The sequence below is a fragment of the Anoplopoma fimbria genome, chromosome 14 (genome assembly GCF_027596085.1).
Source record: "Anoplopoma fimbria isolate UVic2021 breed Golden Eagle Sablefish chromosome 14, Afim_UVic_2022, whole genome shotgun sequence".
Taxonomy (NCBI): domain Eukaryota; kingdom Metazoa; phylum Chordata; class Actinopteri; order Perciformes; family Anoplopomatidae; genus Anoplopoma; species Anoplopoma fimbria.
Genome location: NC_072462.1, coordinates 4211313 through 4232672, shown reverse-complemented (window position 1 = coordinate 4232672; position 21360 = coordinate 4211313). Strand labels below are relative to the sequence as shown.

Here is a 21360-nt window from a genome sequence, read left to right as displayed (position 1 = left end):
CTTGTGCACTTGACAGCTGGCAGTTCTGGACAGACAGCTTTTTATTTAGTGCAGGATGCCACAGTGCATGTAATTTAACTTTCACCACTTCTCTGAGACGGCAACAAATACAGCAGTGTCAGGTTTGGAAAGAATTGTCTTTTCTCAACTTGAAGTTTATGTATTTTCCTTCAGGAACTCAGATGCACACCATGAAGGTTAGCAGTGAAAAAACAGCTTCCTGCCTAGAGACAATAGAGCTAATCTGTTTATGATAATTTCACTGCCATCTATGCAATTTTATACATTCTACACAGGCCAAGAGTTCAAGAAATAATCACAATAACATAATTTCTTGTCTTCTGGAGATTTAAACCAGACACCGATGTCATGTATCACTGCAGGGTATAGTGTAGGTTGTAATGAATGCTCATTTATTATCATTATGCAGTCATTATGAATAATAACATTGTTGTGCTGCTCAAACCATTAACGGGGCTTGCTGTCAACCTGAAATATATTGCACCCATCAATAAAGGAATGTTTCGTGAGATAAAAGAAGACACATAATGTTGGACATCAAAAACGCTCCTCTCACTTTGTTGTTACCATCAGTATGAGATTATTAGATGCATTGTCTTATGTTGTTTATTAGGTTTTTCTTTGATTAATGTGGTTTGAAGGATGCTTCCTTTATTGTACAGATAACAGAGTGAGGGCTGACTCCATTATTGGCAATATACTGAATCTCATAGTCTGCAATTTAAATATTATTACCAGAGGTGTGATGTGTGAGTAACATGTCCAGTGAACATATAATAATGGATGTTTGTTGGATGCATGAATCAGTCATGAGTACTGGGGATCCAGAAAGTTTCTGTGAAGTGTTAAAGGAAAAGTTAGGGAAATATGCTGATTTGCTTTTCAGAGAGTTAGATGAGAAGATCAATGGCCTACCATTCTCATCTCTAGGCTAGCTGTTTCTCTTTGTGCTAAGCTAAGCTGGCAGTAGCTTTATATTTAGCACACAGAGAGGACATTTGTAATGATCTCCTCATCTAACTCTCTGAAAGAAAGCAAATCAGCTGGTTTCCCAACATGTCAATGTTTCCCTTAAAATAAACAGATTATGTGGCCATTATTAATAAAATACTCTTGGGAGATACTGCGGAGTTACAGGAAGGAGTGTTCGGTGCGTTAATGAAATCTCTGAAACAGTTAGGTAGAAGCTAAAGCAGACAGAAAGCTGTGGTGATAACATTAAACTTCTCAGCCAGTCTCATTACTGGTCTCGTACATTTTGAACGGCTGTGGCATTTTGAAAATAGCCCACTTAAAGGAGAGGAGAGAGTTTCTCCAAGTAGGGAAAATAATATCTGAACGATGCAGAGTTTGTAGACGTGAATATAATAAGGCACAACAACAAACCGATGATGGTGCAGCATTTAATGAGGAATTGTTGAGACATGGAAAGTGCAGAGTTAGAGATGTGTCATGTTGATATTGTCCAGACATTTTCCAATTTTTCAGTGAGCTGCTGTACTTAACCTACACACTCCGTTGTTAGCTTCTATGAAATTTGTATAGTAACTACAGAAATACATAACAGAAACAGTTATAGGTGTTTTAAGCTGTTTTTCATGTGTCACATCATATCACAGCTACAAATGCATTTGAGGAATTCAAATGAGATGCCATTTTTGCCTGACAAAAAAATGAGGCCAAGGCGTGTTGGAATATTGCCTGATGGGAATGCAGCGTTTTTTCCATGAGAGAGAGAGAGAATGAGGGATAATTGCGTCAGTGTTTTTCCCTGTGACATGATTGTGTCCAGTGCATGTCACATTAATGATCACAAAACCGAACCGACCAGTGTGATGTGTACAGAAGCCTTTTGGTGGAAGTCTGCAGCAGCCTGCCGTTGTTTGCTCTGGCTTTAATCCATGTAAACACAGCGGATCGATGTGTGCCTCGCCTCGGCCGAGTGGGCAACTTCTGAAATTGGAGGATTCAGATTTATCACACATATCTGTCCCGCTGCCTTTCGATGCTCGTAGGGATTTAATTACAGTAACTGAAGAAGGCTTTCATATTTTCAGTATAAACTACCTGTAGAGGACAGACACTTTTAAAATTATTCCAATTAATCTTACCTTCCTACAGAGTGTTTATTTTTTCTGAAATCAAATCTACTTGCTTGTGAGCATTTAATTAAAACTGTTTATTTACCTTATTAGCATTATTCCTAGAATTGTTGCACCTTTCCTTTGAAGGCTTAAGCATGGGCTTATTGTCAGAATCACCAAACCTTCAGCTGTGTGCGGCTGCACCACCCAAAAGAAAACAAACCCGACTTTTTATGCCTATTCTTACCACATAAATGATCCAGCTTTCACCTAAAATACCAACACCTTGCTCTGTGCTGTTCTCATTTGAATGAAACTACTGTCGGTGCGTGCCTCTCCTCCTCGCACCTTTGTGCCGAACACTCTGGGTATGAAAATACCAAACAGAAAAAAACACCAACATGTCAAAGTGCTGCTTCTGGAAAAGGTATATGCTTTTCCAGATATCGTTCCCTAAGATAGACACAACACAGAAAATGGCTATATATATATATGCTAATAGATGACAAAACAGTCAAGTGTTGTACTTCTCTGTAACCGTCTTTGGCTTGGTTTCCTCTATAACTGCACTTAGTCAAGACATAATGCTGAAATGGACAACTGTCATGGCCAAGTCCAAGTATTGCAGCACTTGTCTCTGTGAATCACCAAGTGTTGATGACTATTCTGTTGGAGAAAAAAAAACATCTTCTTTGGCCTTCTGGATTGTCTTCTTGTTGAAATTCAATCTGAGTGAAAGAGTGGGCGGGCTTTTACAGTTTAAAACATCTCAACAAATTAGAAACTGTTTAGTGATGACAGTGATGACCATGAGATGAAAAGTGATTGTCTGTCTCTCTGTTATTGGTGAGCAGATGGATATCTATATTTTGAGTATAACCAACCAGTATTAAACTGTCTCACATTAGAGCCCATTTTAGACACATTAAAGGGGACATATCATGTTAATTTTCAGGTTTATACTTGTATACTGGGTTTCTACTAGAACATGTTTACATGCTCCAATGTTCAAAAAACACTAAAATAAACCTGTATTCGCCCTCTGTCTGAAACGCCCTGTTTAAGTGCCTGTGTCTTTAAGACCCTCTCCTGAAAAAAGCCGAGTTTGCTCTGAATTGATTGCAAGAAAAATATGGTGCACCTTTACAAAGGAAGTTCTCAAGCAGAGTGTGAAGATACTCAGATGGGGATGTGGTCTATTTTAATGAGCCTGCACGTGACACAAGTAGGGGAGTCGGATCTGAACTGCTTGTTGAATCACATGTTTTCAGATCTAGGAAGCCCACAAAAAACTGATTGGGTTGTTTTATTTCACAGTTTGTGGGCTGGTAAGAACTCGAGATACACAAATATATGTAGACAACCACTGAAAAAGTAAGTTTGTCAAGATATGTTGCCTTTAATACACTTCATAGTGCATGGGACCTTTGCATCTCTGCTGCTGTACAATCCCCTCATTAAGTTTTCAGTCAAGACAATGTATCTCCTGTGAAAACAACATCTCCAAAAGTGTAACTTTTAATTAGCTAAGAAGTACAGCCTTAACTTTTAGGACAATGCATTTTTTAGATAATCCAGTAAAAAAAAAAGTATATCTAGCTCAGAAAGTAGAATTTGCTCAGTTTTAAAGGAATCTTTAATTTTATTCACCAGTTTTGCAAAATCAAATCACCTCAGTTGGAGATGCATGGTTTTCACTGGACAGTGAAATAACTGTTCCTTGTTTTTACAATCATGTGTTTTAATTAATAACAAAGCAGTAAAGATAAATGCTTAATGTCTGGCGAATCAGCTAGTGACAATTTAATATTATTATTTAAATATGCATAAACCTCATCCATCATGACTCTTGGCTCTCCCCTTAACAATAGTGCCTTAACAGCTTTTAACATGAAAAAGTATGCATTTAGGTGATTTTGGCCCTTTTACTACTTTGTATTGTTTAAAAAACGAAGTTTGGATTTATTATCACCAGCCATTCTGGTGGATAATTAGGCCCGTTGAGGGTTTACCTCTTGAACAAAACTGGGGGAAATCAGATCTCTGATGAAGACAACAAAGAACAAATGTTGTTTTTTCCATCATTGTCTATCTTCAGAGTGTAGGTTGTTGTTTGCTGGATCAGCTGCCTGTCATTGTTGCATTTTACTGAAAACAGAACGGCCAGTGGGAGGCTTATTGCCGCAGTCCACATCTGCTGAGTCAGAGTGGGAATTTGAGTAAGTAAATGGAATTGAATTTCCAGTATCTTATCAGTTTAAATGTATGAAGATGTTTACCCACTGATTTGAGAAGAAATACCGAGCGTTCCTCGCGGTTGTTGCAACTTTCTCTGTGCGTAGGCATAAATGTTTGAGGAAAAAAGCGTAAATCTGTTTTGTGCACACGCGAGGGAGAGTTTTACTCATCCAGAGTGGACGTTATGATGTTGAGCAAACATAGTTTCTGGCTTTACGAGCGTCAAAATCTGTCGTTAATGTTTGTGTGCCTCAGCTGCAGCACTAAAGGTAACGGGCCTAACCTGAACCATGAAACAGGAGACTGATCTAAAGCGACGGTAATGGCCAACCCCACATAAACACAAATGGAAAGATCTGTCTGTAGAGAACACATTCAAGTCCATACTCCAGTATTGTTAGGCACTTCCTGTGGCTGTGAGGGGTTGTCCCGACTCAGAGAGATGAGACAAAGAGAAATGCACCATGGGAGAGAACGACAGAATGAGAGGTGCTAAATTATAACAGAAAATGTAACATCCTAAATATTGACCTACATTGTTATGTCGCTGATCTGAAACCATGTTTTTCATATTCAGCACGAAGATAATCTTTTAACCCCAATTTCTTCAGATTTCGTAAAGATTAAGGCACATTGATGAGCACAGTTATTGCTGCAGTGTTTGTTTCCTCATCCCCTCTGTAATAGTTAAGCCTTTTGATAAACTACAGGCAGACAAGGCTCAGCTGGATATTCCATGTAATCATCGCTACCCAGATTTTAACCTCCTGCTTGCACCGATAAACTCCTTAGAACGATTTCAGAAGGCCGTATCCAGTCTTTATTGACAGTAAATCAGTCCGATTCTCTTATCTGTAGGGGAATAGGCTGGAAAGCACAAAGACAAAATAAAAGAAGTTGCAGCAAACAAAGCAAACTGCACACTTTGACGTATCGCAGAAGACAACTTTACTTTTGCCTTCTGTTGAGAAGAGGGGTAAGCGATGGAAATGAGTGATAGAACTCGTGGAGATTATTGAAGGACGGAGTGAAAGTAGAGCAGGGAGAGTGAAGGTGGAACAGAGGGGATATCTGTGCCTATAGACACCGGCTGAAAGCATGATACCCCGATGGAGAGATAAGAGGAGGAGAGGATAAGGGAGAGAGAGAGGACGTTGGAAAGTGGAGAGGGCGATGAGAGTGGAAACGGATACCACGTTGACTGCCTGGAGAAGGAGAGGATAGCAGCTCCTGCAGATTCAGTGATGAAGAGATAGTGATTGAGGGAAAGCGTTTGAATGCAAGGAGGGATAGAGGAAGTATGGATATCTATTCCATTTGATGCTCTGTCAAGGACTGACTCCATTGTTATGTATTATGATCCTAGGACGGCTGAGAGATACCATCAGCCAGGCATGAACTCAGGACAAAAGGGAGAAAAGGTGGGCACCGGTTAAGGGAAAGTGAGATGCCTCGGAGTCTCTCAGTGTCACAGAGTATTAGTTAAGGAAATGGAAGTGGAACAAATGAAGTGGCCCACAGAGTGAAAACTACTTGTGTATGCAAAACTGGCTCCTAATAAGCAGAGGGGGATAAACATAAACAAGGCAACTCGGGGAATGACACAAATAAGGACTCGCAGCATTTTAATGGCTGAATTATCATGATTTTTTCATGCACGGAGTAATGCGTCCCTTTCGGTTTCCGGGATTAAGTATGACACACACACACACACACACACACACACAGCTGGGACCAGACGGAAAATGTTGCTGGGAGCGTGTTCCGCTTGTCTAGCAGGGTTCGTCTGTGCCTGGCCCTCAGCCAGCCTTCTCAGCCCCCCCCACCACACGCCGCCATGTCACATCACACAAACATTTCCCTGAAGCTGCGTTCGCGTCAGACGGACAGCGCTCCCGAGAGCTGCACCCATCCGCCTCCACCCACAGCCCACGCCGTGTCACCCGCCATGTACACATCAGCCTCACGAGGATCCCCTAAGAACCAACAAACAGGGTTCTGTAAATCCACCCACCTGACGTAGCACGATGGAGACATCCTGCACCTGGTTTAGCTGAGCCGTGACCAATCGGGGTTCTCCCGAGCTGCTTGGATCCGGAGCCACTTGTAGCTGGCACCGCCTGGCTCCCCGAGGGCCCCATTTCATAGACTCAGCCAAGGCGGAACAATGGGCCAAAGCCGGAAGAAATCACACCACAGGCCCCGTGCCAGACGGACCAAAAGACAGGCAGAGAAAGACAAAAAAAAAAAGAGAGGGATAAGTGAGCGTCAACATTGGTATATCTCTTCTTTTATGGAGGCTGCGTTAGAGACATATTAAAAGGCCTGATTAAAGGGGCATGTGGAAGCTGCTCCACCTTGAGGGCCGTTGTGGTGCTCCGTCAGGAGCCACTGGCAAGAGCCTGAAGCAAAGAGAGGCAACAAAGAAAACGGGTGGCTGGGGACCGGCTCATGGAGGGAAGCTGAATGGTTGTTTGTGTTCCTGAAACGGAGAGAAGTGGCCGCATGTCATCGACATGACCGAACCGTTATTGGATAATATCTCAAACGCAGTGTCATTCCGGGCTACGAGGGGAAAGCCACTGAGCTCTTTGATCTCTGCCTAATGTGAGGGGACCGGGGAGTCCGAGTGTCTTTCTGATTTCTCTCTTTGTTTATCTCGCCTTCAGCAGAAACACCATGGCCCTCACTCACACCAAGAACACCCACCCGTCAGTGAGGGTTTATATGTATTGCTAGTAATCCATGCATTTGTGTTTGAATGTGTGGTTCCATTTTAAGCAAACTGAGTTTTTGTTAGTTTTTGTTTCTTTTTAATAATATTTTCTATCAATGTTTCATTGTAATATCATACTGAAGTTGTGTTTTGTTTGCTTATTTTATTTCTCTTCAGTGATCAGAAGTGTCCTCTCTGAGCCGGACTAAAAGAGCTTTTTGGAGTGAGTCTGCAGAGCTGTGTCTCACTCCAGCCTCTATGAGTCAGTTTGTTTTGCTCCCAGCACAAAACGCTGCATCAGGAGCAGCAGACTGTTGTTTATGCATTAGTTTCTTCTGTTTTCTTCATCATTAATAAAGATGAGGAGTTCTGATTGTGAGAATTAAGAGACCACATGCCTCAAACCCATGCCCTAGTCTCCTCATTGTCACGACCCAGCAGTGAAATTGCTTGTCAAAAAGCACTTTCACAAGTTTGGATGTGAGGTTAGTTATTTCTAAAGAATTTTCAATTCAGAATTTACATCTTTAAGACTCTAAACACAGACTCTATACAGACCAGAGCAGTTTTCGATTTATTTATCCACTGATCTGAGACAAAATGCATGTTCTGTCACTTTTAATTAAGCTAATGATTCTTTCTGAAGTCAATCTCAACAATAAGTCAGCTAAAACGCTGTCATTGAGCTGCAGAAGAGGAAATGAAACCATCAGTGAAGCACCAGAAACACTGCACAATAGAGGTGTAATGCCAAGCTACTGTCGGTTTTTGGTCACAAAAATATCTGTCTGCGTGGGTATAAGAAATCGTCTTGATTGCTTCGTTTTCTGTATTAAATCCTTTTCTATTTATACTCTTCATAGGTATATGAACAGGGGATAAGCAAATATATCAAAAGTAATTTAACAATAAAACATTATTGGTATTTGAACACTACTCTCAAATACAAGTCAGAGAAAGGGTGCGGATGGAAATGTTAGCTGAAATGTAATCGGAGCTAGCCGTGCAAGTTTTAATCGCATTGTCATATTTCATGATTTATTGGTCTTTCTTTGTTTATATGATAACAGAAGGAGTGTCTATGATAAGCTTTTCAAAAAGCTCCTAAAATCTGCACTTTTGAAACAGTGCTTTGGCTTTAAGTTGCACACAGTGCCAGCCTTCAATAGATGATCATGAATTTAAACAAACACCTGTGGAACATCTGTCAAGCCTCATCGTGCACCGTACAACTAATGTGGTTAAAACTGAGGACGCGCCGTTGTGCATGAATCTCGCTTATTGTCTGAGTCATTTCTTAAGTTTTTAGCACTTGACCTTTTTGTTTATATTTCTGAAAAAATCTGCATAATGCTTTTTCACAACCGCCGAAGCCGTTCCTATTCAACAACAACCACCCAAATTAAACCCCCTCTAGAGAGAAATCTTGTGTTTTTATTTTCCTGTAGTTAAATCTGCCTCACTCTCACTTAATCAGGCATGTTGATTAGGTCTCTAATTTGTAGCGGTGGAAATGAGGAGTAGATGGAGTGCGTTAGTGTGTGTGTGTGTGTGTGTGTGTGTGTGTGTGTGTGTGTGTGTGTGTGTGTGTGTGTGTGTGTGTGTGTGTGTGTGTGTGTGTGTGTGTGTGTGTGTGTGAATTGAACGTAATATCAGTCAGTCGCTGCAGAGGATTACAGTGTCTTCTGAGAACATTTCTGTTTTACATTACTTCATTAGGGCTCCCTTTGATAACCTTTCATTTTGTATTATTAGTTTCCATTTAATCCCAGCCACTGTCTGAGCTGTTTGCGATGTTCGGCATGACGGCGAAAAGCCTGCCGAGAGACAACTCCTCTAAGTGTAGGGCCGCGTAATTAAGCAATAAGCCACAAGAGGCTGAGCTTTACAGAGATCTTTTCTTTTTTTTTTTTTTTTTTTTTTTTTTTTTTTTTTTTTTTTTTTTTAACAACTGCTGTGAGATGTGGTGTCAGGCATGACTTGTTAGCTGTGTTAGAAATCAGTGTAAGGCACAACCTTTATTGATTTACTGCCTTTAGGAAATACGGTTCTAAAAGTAGAAGATTTAAATTGATTAATAACAAGGAACGTTATCAAAATTCTTATTATTTAAAATTATAATACTTTTGATGCTTTTTATGGTTGTCAATAGCCATTCATGCATTTACATATCTGTAAACACATGATGGATTCACAGGAAATGAAGCGGGATTTAATCCCATAAACGTCACCATGATGTCTACTTTCCAACAGCAGTAACAGAGATTTGAGATACTTCTAATACAAACAAACATCTTCTTCTGCTAGCACATTAAAAGTAGTCAACTGGCTAAAAAACAAAAGGTTGTAAAGTGTTTGTCGCTGAGGTTGGTGCTGACTGCGACGGTTCATCAAAGACGCACCAACAAAACAAGACAGTGAGTTTGTTTGGCTGCACTGTAAACAGTTAACACACTTTCTCCTCTGTTGTTCATATTAATAATAACTATCTTTAGGTATTTTAGCATGAAATATAATACTTTTCTTTTTCTTTGATCCATATTTAATATACATTTTACACAGTAAGAGCCGGGCATTTCTACAAACAATTTAGTTCACAAGTAATGAAGACAAATTTATGAGTTTTAGGGCCTTTACACAACAAGGTTTTTTAGTTTTTTAATTTGCTCTTCAATGTATTTATTTTTTCAAACAGTTTGTCATGGATACTTAAACACAGAATGCAAATATTACTAATATTTCTTTGAGAGGTTGGGTGTTTGTTATTGTGACTTGCCATTCCCACTCTGTGCATCCTTAAGAGACTAGCTGTTCATAACTCTGCATTAATTTCATAATATATATATTCATTTATGCATATAACGGCAAATCAATTCAAGCTGGCTGACTTGAGGTTTCGAGACGTCATACGTTAGTTGAAAGCTGCAATTACCTAGAAACCCAATAGAGCCACCCTGTAATGCATTAATGGTCCGGGCCTGTCATCTTTTTGTTCACTGTATGGCATAATTGAAATACCGGGCTTTTAAATTCCCATCAGCTGTCTGAGAGAAACGCTCGTCTCACGCCTAGCTCATTATGAGCTGCATCCCAGACAATACAGCGATAATAACCACGGGCCTGCGTGACATTAAGTCACCGCTCTGCTGCAGAAAAATAGATGATTCCATCGTCATAGAAAGTATCGTTGCTCGGATAAAGTATTTAATTGAACTGTTTTTCTTTTTTCTTTTCTGCCCCTTTATTATAGAGCTCTTTGAATGCTCACGCTCTCCTTTAAAACAATAACAGGCTGATGTGTTCCTCCTCTCACTTAATGCCTCCACTGGGTGGCATTTAGCATCACTTGTGTGTGGATGGATTATGTTTCACAGGGACTGAAAGAGGATATTAGGGCCCACTAACACATTTCTACTCCAACCAGCGTTTTGCATCGCTGGCCATCTGTTTTAACAAGGGTTTATCGAAAGACCACTAATGACGTAGATGTCGAAAATCTCAACTAAGCGGTGAGCGCTGTGAATAAAAACCAGATATAAGTAAACAGTACAGTTTGAATTGTTGTCTAGGTAAACTCCTAGTAGCATTCTCTCCTCCTGGCAAATGGCAGATCTGTTTCCTGCTGATAATCTAATCACATTCACATCTCGCTCATCGCCCCATCCCCTCAAATCTCCATCTCTTATCATCGATCATCCTCGTGATATGATGCTAATCCGGGCAAATCAACCGTCTTGTCTGCAGGCCTGAAGATCCGCGAGGTGATGATCAACGTGTCGCGTCAGCAGGTGGAGGACTTCCACGGCCCCGAGGACTACTGGTGCCTGTGCGTCGCCTGGAGCCACCTGGGAACCTCCAAGAGCCGCAAGGCATCCGTCCGCATCGCATGTAAGCTGCATGTCACTTTGATACCAGACTGACCTCATTGTACCTGGAAAAAGGTCACACATGAAACACATTTCCTTCATTCTGTTGCTCTTTAAAACTTGTTTATTCTCTTCCCGCAGACCTGAGGAAGAACTTTGAGCAGGACCCCCAAGGCACCGAGGTGCCTCTGAATGGGATGATAGTGTTGCACTGCCGGCCCCCAGAGGGAGTGCCTGTGGCTGAGGTGAGGGCCTTCTTGCACTTCAAACAAGTAACATTTTCTCCTGTGTTGCCTGGAGAGGAGCAGTCATCCGTCTGGTGTTTTCCTTGCAGAAGTAACTCTGTATTCATGGTACAATGTTGTGTTTCTCTCCCAGCATCTGCACATCTCTTTCAGTTCAGTATAAAAGCCAGAGCTGCGGTTGATGAGCTGGAGATGCCATTTGTTTATTTCACTCAGACTCACTCTGTTCAAGAGGAGCGATTATTCATATACTGGGAGTAATATCTACCCATCCATGTGCATCGCTGTGTTCTCTGTTTGCTATGTTCTCTGGTAAAAAGGCTGCACCGCTATGACTTATTTAGATGTCATGTATTCATTTCACTCTCACTATCATTCCTCCGCTCTCCCTCCTCGTGTGTGTGTGTGTGTGTGTGTGTGTGTGTGTGTGTGTGTGTGTGTGTGTGTGTGTGTGTGTGTGTGTGTGTGTGTGTGTGTGTGTGTGTGTGTGTGTGTGTGTGTGTGTGAAAGAGAGAGCCTGTAACTGCCATTTTAATTTTTACTATGAATATATAATGAGGCTCTTGCGGACGGTCCTGTTGAGTGGTTGTGTGTTGTGCCGAGCTCTGATGTTGTGCGCCTTCATGTGAAGGCTCAGCGGGCAGATATGTCAATATCAAAGCCTGTGTGCCCAAGCATCTGAGGCTTTGCATTTACTTAAAGGCACAGTCCGTGATCCGTTCGCAAACAAAGTGGCAGCCCGACCAGCACGTTTCAAAGCGCAGCCACTGGAAACCCTGCTGTTACTCCCCAAATGATTGACAGGTCTTTACATACCCTGACAAAGAAACAAAGTTACTTATAATTTATGATGCTTGTAGTTAAATCTTTGTTCACATCGGTGATGTTTGTTTACAGCAGTAATATCGGTAAAAAGGAGAGTCAGGTGCGGACATTGTCAGGAGTCGCCCTTTAACACATATGGCACACATCAGGAGATTGTCTGTGTCATACGTGTTCTCACCTAGTGGAACTACTCTGGTAGTTAAGGCCTGTTTACTAGGTAGAGAGTGCAGGAGGCAGGAAATGATGCCGATTACAGCGTGTCCATGTGGAAAATTCGTAATTTTGTCATAAAGAATCAAGTCTCTTGCCGGTCCCTTCTTCTCTACCCTCAGATGTCTGCTGGTATTGCCGCAGCGGCGATGCAAACCTTATCAACACGCCCTCTTGCTCACCATTCATTCTCGGACAATGAAGTTCTCTGTTCACACACGGGCTCAATCGAACATTTTACGGACATTTTGCAATTGAGCTGGCAGGGTAAAGACTGTTAAATGTCCGTTTCAACTGATTCGGAGAAAAGGAGTTTTAAAAAGCGACTTGTGTTTAATATCTTTAATTATGATCTTGAAAGAAATAGATTGTTAAATAGTTTTACAAGACAAACAGAATCACATTCAGCATTTATAATTCTTGCACTTTGGAGATCGATGTACGACTCATAGCCCTTTTTATTTGGGTTTTCGCATTTTTAGGACATTGCGACAGGGCAACATTACTGAACATATTTCCTTAATCGATAGAAGGATAGATTTAAGATTATTACCAATAAAACAGATGTTTCTAATGCTTTATTCACACCCTTTGACATACAAAACGAAAGATGGTTTCTTACCATGTTTGAAAGAGTTTAATGCTGCAGAATCCATAGCGAGAAAAAATTTGATGTGACGTCACAAGGTTACATGGCAACTAAACATCTAGGCTAAGGAGAAAATATACTTTGACTGACAACCATATTTTTCACTGGTTGTATTGTTGTTTTTGTTTAAGCAAATACACTGGAAAAACTAACAAATCACAGTGTCATATTAGACCAATGTATGAACCATAGACTGTGTATAAAAAGTGGACTTAAGTCAACGTGAAGACAGTGATTTGTGGGCTACAGCTTTGAAGTCTCAAGTCTCTTTTAGGGGCAGCCATCTTTTGTGAGCTAAAAAACAAACTGCTCATCTTAAATTCAAGATGAAATTCAGCACTAGTGTGTGAACATTTACCTGAAATGTATACAGCCCACACATTTCTCCCCACATGGCTGCACTGTGTTGCTGCTCTGCATTTTCATATTAATAAAACACCATCATCATCACAAACAAAAGTAGATTGGGGCTTTAAGACTCCTCAAAGATGACCATGGACTCTCTCCAAAGCACAAAAATGCACATACAACTGTGTGTGTGAATGTGTGTGTGTGTGTGTCTGTGTGTGTGAGTGGTGTGCGATGAATGATTCAGCTCTCACAAATGGAGCATCGATGTACCACCAGTCTCCCCCATGCATTGTGGTCATCAAATAGGCAACTCCTCATGCATTCATTAATGCGAGCGGCTAACGAAGAGAATGGTAATAGTAAATAATGCAGGGACAAAATCCAGTTCCCTCTAGGATGACTTGCACCACTCACATCAAAAGTCAGGCATGTAGCTGTTCTCTTCTTCTTCTTTTTTTTTATTTTTCTCGTGACTTTAGGCCCTGCTGAGAGGTTAAAGCCTTTCTTGTAACCAGCGCTGTGAAATTTGGCTCAGAGAGAGAAGCTGTAGCTCAGCCACGGTTTTTTTAGTTTAAGGAATTGAGGTCATGGTGCAGTGTGATCCGTCGAGCGCCATGTGTATTCTGAGCCATGTTTATTTTGGTCTTGACATTTATTTGACTGTTTCATATGCCTTCCAATCTGCAACGGACTCTGATGGAGATTAATTCTTTAGCAGTTGCAATAATTGCTGAGTTGACCTGATGCAGATGAAACGACATAAACGCTGTTCAGCCCACTTTGCAGCTCGAAATCCCCTTATGTCTCCATGTTCTCAAAGGCAACACTAACAGTGTGGGGGGGGGGGGAGAGAACTTTATCCGCATCTCGCTGTAACTAAGCCACGCGGGAGTTTTCCGGGCCGCTGTGTAGGATGTTAATGAAAATCAGAGAATGCCATATTATCTGTCCCAGCAGTGATAGAGGCAATAATCTGTGCACGCTGTTGGTCAGACCACAGAGAATGTATCATAGTCAAACAGCTTAAGTCCGCTGCCGTTCTTTTCACTCGGCTCCACTTTCTTTTTATAGACAGGGAGCAGTTTAGAAGACAGATTATATGCACTGTGATGCTGAGGTTATTACATTATTGGCTCTGTTTAGGGCATGATAATCTCATAATCATTTCTCTCAAAGTTAAAACTGAAATTAAAAATTCTCTTTTGCTAAGATGAAGGAGTCGTGATAAATACAGAAAAAGCTCAGGGCTTGTTTTCACTTGTGTACTTATTTGGTATAAATGTAATTACCAACACAATAGAGGGAGCCATGAGGTCACAGTTGCAGTAAGTTTTGACATATTAATAATATCAGACAAAAGATAACACCTATAGAACGGTGCATCGCACTGATTCCCTCTTTTGTTCAGCAAGATAAGCTTCAGAAATGAACCCCACTTTTATGACTTTCAAAGCGTATATACAATCGAAACAGAGTAAAAAGCTATAGTTAGGCTTTAAACAAACCACAGCACGGTTAGCACCACTACGCTAAAGGCCGACTAGTGTGAAGTTCAGTGACGTTTTGTAGTTTCAATCGGCCACTTGTTAACAATTGCATTTTTCAGACACGGTAAAAAAAACTTCAAGAGAAGGGTATTTAGAAACGTATTTAATTTTGTAGAACAAAACATTAAAATGTCATTGGAAACAAGTTAGCCTAGCTTGCTGGCCTCCAGAAATACAAACTTAAAACGTTGGGGGCATCCAAATGTTTAATGGTGTAGAGGGACAGATGTCAAATCACAAACCGGGAGCTCACACTGAAAACATTGATAATAAAACATCTGGTTTCAACTTGAGCAGGATAAATATGATGATGACGTCCTCCACAGTCATCACAGAAGATGCCAGAATGTCTCCTAGCAAATAATCTAAACACCCACCCACAGGCCTGAACACAGTTTCCACAAATATGTCAAAAAAACTGTCATATTTTCTGTTGTAAAATTTGCATAATAGCCATACTGCAATACTGTCCTGTATAGTTTATATGTCTTATACAAAACTTTCTAAGTTCAGTTGGAATTGAAAACAATAAAAAGTCTGTGCTGAAATCCAAATCCCTGGAGGATGAATATCATGGCCATAATAATGACTGCATAATTAATGTAGCTCTAAGAAAACAATTAGGGCCACCATCAGGGAACATAACTGTCACAGAAAATTACATCTTTTTTTATTTATTACTCAGGATTTTATAGCCTCACAAGGCAACACTACACATCTCAAGCTCAGTTATGACTATGGAACATTTTTTTTTTTTAAATGACTAATGACTAATTAAGTGCAGTAGCTGGAAGCCCGACCAATCAGTATGGGGCAGTTTGAAACGTCCAAACCTCATTAAAACACACTCAAATTACATGTAGGTGTTTTAAATATAAACTGAGTCGTGACTCTGGAACGACATGGCTTATTTCAGTCCTTAAATGTATTTGGTAATTGATTGAGGGGGTATTTAGCACAACCAGTAAGGTGATTCTTTTATTTAAAACTTTCAAACATATATTATACAGGGTACTAAAGATAACATCTAAATAAATAGATGTTTAGTCTTGCTCTAAATGAGTAAAAGGAAAATTGTGGCTGCCTTTGTAAGTGTAAAAGTTTAGTGGTGGAGATTTAAAAAAAAAAAAAACAGATCTCCAATAACTTTAGAAAAAAACAGTTTTACAATCATTAGCCCCACATTAACCGCCCAAGTATTCTATACCAAGTGTAATTAATCATCAAGCCTCTCATCCAAAGTCATTTGAAGTACTTAAAATGTAATTATTCAGTGATGAACATAACATTTCCAGAGACAGTGTGGAGATAAACCAAGGACACAACAAGGGTTTAGCCACCCCCGCTTCGTGGAATATGCTGCTGTCACATTTCGGAAGGCTCATTTGTTTAATGTGATTTCATGAAAGTCACTGTTGCATTGAGGAAAAAGGCCACACATGACTGAGGGAAGGTGGAGAGGGGGAGAGTGAGAGGAGGAGGAGGGCGCTGGTTAATGAAACTCAACCCTAATTGAATCAGATGGAACAAAACCCACTGCAATGCTTTGTAATCGTCTGCGTGTCGCTTTCACTTCCCATTTAAATGATTGTAAATGTTGGGCATTGCATTTGCTTTCACAATAATTGAGTGTGGAGGCCCGATGCAGGGAAGAACTTAAACTGGACATACGTTTTTTTTAAGTTTAAGATGAAACCTACCTGCATTTAAAACACAGATTGCTCCAGGCCTTGTTGACCGTCTCATCTCAAACTCTTCAAATAGCTCGAAGCTATCAGGAAAAAACGAACCCCCCTGCTGACCATTTGATGCATCTTGAATTTATTTCATTTTGCGCTCTCTCTCTCTCTCTCTCTCTCTCTCTCTCTCTCCGCTGGCTGGTAATGATCCGTTGCTAAACTAGACAAAAGTTGGAGTGAAAACTTTCAGAGGGACAGAGTGCGGATCAGTTTTCATTAGCTTCCGTTTGAATTAGCTGCTGTTTTAACGGTCAACATGGGCGACCTTGACACCGCGTTACTCCGCCACCAGCAGAACGCCGCAAGGCCTGGTCGGCTGGGTGTAGGTGTGGTGCAGTTCAGCACTGGTTGCTGCTATCTAAGTGGAGCAAATGTGCCAATTAAGCAAATCTGTTCCCTGTCCTCCCCAGGCAGTGGCTTATCAGGCTCATTTGAGTCCGCCCTGTCCCTGCCTTCTCATCAGCATGTGCATCTCTCTATCGCTTTACCCCGAGGGGGGAGACTCCGGGACCGACGCAGAATGCAAATCTCACTCTGGGTTTATATACACTTCCTACAGAGAAAACCCCGGCAGAGAGAGAGATAGATAAATCAAAGCAAAAACATGGGACAGAAAATCCAAGACGATTATTTTAATTTACTTCAGCGTAAGAACTTCTGTGAGATAAGACCCCCGGAAAAAATGAACACTCACCACCAAAAGACTTCCCGTATATTCAGATCCTACGATCACAGAGAGACTAAAGGGACAATAATGTGGTCAGTTACGCTGAAGACGACAGAAACCGAGGCTGTTCCACATGTCTACTTCCTCTTTGACATCACTTTTACAAATGTCTTTAGAGTTCCAGGATCAGTCGTGGAATGTACATACATTAACTGAATTACCATACTTTAGAACAATTTTGAGGTACTTGTACTATACTAGTGTGATTCCCTTTATGCTACTTCCACTCCACTATATCTCAGAGGGCTTTTTATGCCTCTACATTTATTTGACAGCTTTAGATACCTGTTACTTTGCAGATTCGGATTATTAAAGGTGTGACATGTAATACCGAGACTACCTAGGGTGAGAACACGCAAAATTCAAACATACTGCTGAAACTGTGCTGGTATCTTTATCGTCTTCATGTGGCGTCGAGATATATTTTCAAGGATCAAGAAAAGTATATAGTATCAAGAAACAGACACATCAAAAACCATGTATAGACATTATATAGGATGTTCTTCGGTACAGTTTGTGTCATTAGTTGCACTAAAGATACGACAATGAAGATATATTGATGATTATGCGTTTACTTAAGTAAGTATTTAGAATGCTAGACTTTTAATTGATATCTCTTCCATATTTTTGTTACGTAAAAGAGTACTTCTTGCACAATGACAGTGTTTGCACTATTTTCCCACTCATTCATTCTAATTGGAAAATAGTATTTTTACATAAACTCGAAAGTCTGAGATGTAGTATAAGCCTGTCAAAAAAAGCCAAAGCCCTTCATCCTTCTATAAATGCATAAAACACAGCCAATATTGGGAACAGGGACTTGAGAGCGTCACAACCACGTAGCATCTTATACACTTCAACAGTATTGCAGAGAGGGCGAGTGAGTGATCCTTAGTGAAGGGCAGGTCGATACGGCAGTAATCGATGCTTCAACACACAAACACAGCTCACTTGTTATCGATACCAACTTAAAAGAGGATCGAGTAGAGAGTTGTTGTCTTTCTGAGTGTGGTTGCAAGGTTCTGGCAGACTTAGGACTTAAACTGTGTATGTTTGTGCAACTGAACAGAATCTGAGTCCCAGAAGTCCAACATCACTGCTGTCCTCTGTCAGTCTAGTTTTGTATAAATTTGTAGACATTACTGTACAGTATCCTGCCTTTAAAGGATCAAGACACATAATACTAATATATATATTTTTGCAGCTACTATTGTCAATCTATGAACTTAAAATGAGAGGTCTTGACGGCATAAAAACCAGTGGTGAAAGAGGTATTGACATGTTATTCTTATGCAGTAAGTAGCAATAGCACAGTGTAGAAATACTCTTTTAAGTGTAATAGTTGGACATTCCATTTTTGCACTTATGTAAAAGTACAGTGTTAACATTAAAAATGTACTTAATATACAAAAGTTGAAGTAGTCATTATACATAATGGTCCAGGGCTACTTTCAATCACTTAAAGGAGCTCTATATGGAATTCAAAGCAAATCTAGGATTATGGGATTGCCTCCACATGGCTCTCAACATCTAGCAGTGCTTACCTAGCCAACAGTGCTGACAGAGCTAACAGTGTTCACCTGTAAACAAAGCACAGATAAACTCAGATTACAACACACATTGGGAGAACTGAATGTTTTATAGAAAGCCTTTAATATGCTGCTGGGTAGCTTAATCCCTGTTAATACATTGTCATTTTTGACTAGATTATATTTTGTATTAATTAATCTGAATATGCAAGTATATGTAGTAGCATGCATACACTGAAAGTAGCACAAATGTTCCATATCAGTACTTAAAAACAGCACCTGAGTAAATGTTCTTAGTTATATTCCACCACTGATGGAAACACTCTCATGCAGGAAGGCATGAGCCTGTCCCCATGCATCCTTGATTCTTCCTCTGCAAATAGAGTGGCAGAGTCAGTCATGTCAGAGGGCTCCTCGACGTGTTCCAGCCACTTAGCTGTCAGGTCTGCGTGCCGCGGCGCTCTCCAAGGTGCTGATCCGGCTCCTGGTAGCAGCTAGAGCGCTACTCACAGCAGTGGGAAGGGCTTTCTGCCAGCGGGAACTTGCAGCCAATATCATCCTGGTTTAATCACTTCCTTCACCTGCTTCTTTGCTGTTGTTTTTCAGCACCGTAATTTGACTGTCGCAAGTGATAGTCGCCTGTTTTGTTGTTGTTTTTTCCCCAGAAAATACCGGTCTCCTGTCTCTTGCTGCACTTGGATCCTAACTACTCTTTTACAATTTAGAGTTGTAGCAATTAGGGCTGGGCCATATATTCATTATCAATACTGTTATGAATCTAGAATACAATTTTGTATATCCTAATATGGCATAAGTATTGTCTTTTCCTGGTTTTAAACGCCACATTACAGTAAACTAATGAGTTTACCAGACTGTTCTAGATTATCTATTATTTGCCTTTCTTCACTTTATCATTATATCCACATTATTGATGATTGTTTATTCGAAATCGCATTGTGTCAAATACTTTGTGAAGCACCAATATTAACCCAACAACACTGTTGCAATAAAGATATCAAGGTATTTGGTCAAAATGATCTGTTTTTTTGGATTTTCTCCATATTGCCCAGCCCTAGTTGCGATAATGGTAGTCAAGTGGCACAAACCCTTTTGGCAAATGGTGATGTAATGTTAATAGTTAACTTTCTATTTGATTGGTGATCCTGACCCTATAAAGCAGATTGGGCACCAAGATTTATTTTCATTTTCTTTATGATATAGTTTTTCCACTATCAGTTCATTCTTAAATCCATTCATAAAAGTTGTAATTGTTCGCAGTGAGCTCGTGGCCTAGTGTCATTTTGGCATATGCTGCATCAGATGGGGCCGACAGAGATTGTCAATATAGTATCAGGGCTTGAGCCAAAGGTTTTCAATGAGAAACAAAACCACAACAGAGGAACAGGCTTGTCACAGAGGCCGCTTCTAGAGGAACTACTAGCAGACAAACCATCTACCTGCACAATTATATAAACATATATATTGCTTAAACAGTATCTGGAGAATGCAGCTTTGATAAAGTGTTCTTTTACTGTAGTTTATCATGTATGTAGCATTACCTTCAAGGGGCCAACAACCCTACAACTACAATATCATATAATACAATCCAGCTCCTCTGCAATAAAACTACCATAGTGAAATGTATAATGTTGAGTTTTTGTTGTAAGATACTAAAGCTTGATAACTGTCCACCTACGGTCTATTTTGCATTATTAATCAGGTATTAAAGCAATGCAGGGAAGTGTCTTTTTATATGAACCACAAAGGCGATGTCATGTATGCACACAGATGACATCGCCTTTGTGGTTCATTGTAAATTACGATATAAAAAGACACTTCTCTGCATTGCTTTAATACCTGATTAATGATGCAAAATAGACCGTAGGTGGACAGTTATCAAACTTTAGTACTTTTACTTGCTACATTGTGATAGAAATGAGATTTGTCATTGAGAGAAATGTTGATAATGTAATACAGTGTTGCACTTCTCTGGATATTTCTCGCTGTAGGCAACGCATTTAGTTTTACTCAGTGTTTCCTGAGGTGACATATTATCTACTAAGTGTTGAAATATATTTAATTTACACAACCTAATGGTTAAATCTTGGTACCTGTCACGAACAATTTTGGCACTGCTCTATAAATATGCATCCCACCTGTATACGTGTTGGGAGAGAACAAAGGGCTGGGGGTTAATTTTCAATTTAGTGAATTCTCAGCGTATTTTCTCAAACATAGTTGTTAAAAGCCGCCTGGAGGAAAGTAGTTTTCTAGTTTTAATCGTGTTTTTTGTCCTGAAATGAGTGAAAGTGTATTTTCAAGTAATTTGAACATAATGTGCTAAGTACAGACAGCAGTTTGTGCCTGATGCTTGTATTGGCACAACTGACCTTCCAACACTAAACTTGTAAAATGATTTAAGGTCCTCTTATCTAGCGGTTGGTGGCCAATAACTTCATTCCCGTTTAACTAATGTGACCTTTTTCTCACACATGCTGTAATTGGAAATAGTTTGCATTTTATTTAGAGAGGAGATATAAAAGTAATATAAGACTGGAGCTGCTGAGTCCTGCTTTTAGGGTCAAACCTGTTTTTAAAGAGCCTTTTAGGGAG

General features: G+C 40.2%; 1 protein-coding gene across 2 annotated transcripts in view; it reads left to right on the top strand.

The window, feature by feature from the left end:
- Window positions 1-21360, top strand: part of unc5da (unc-5 netrin receptor Da) — a 160377-nt gene that overhangs the window by 102577 nt on the left and 36440 nt on the right. For both annotated transcript variants that reach the window (XM_054612361.1, XM_054612360.1), the window contains exons 3-4: window positions 10804-10947; window positions 11067-11170. In XM_054612361.1, coding sequence (XP_054468336.1) covers window positions 10804-10947; window positions 11067-11170 — 248 coding nt within the window. The remainder of the gene's footprint in view (window positions 1-10803; window positions 10948-11066; window positions 11171-21360) is intronic.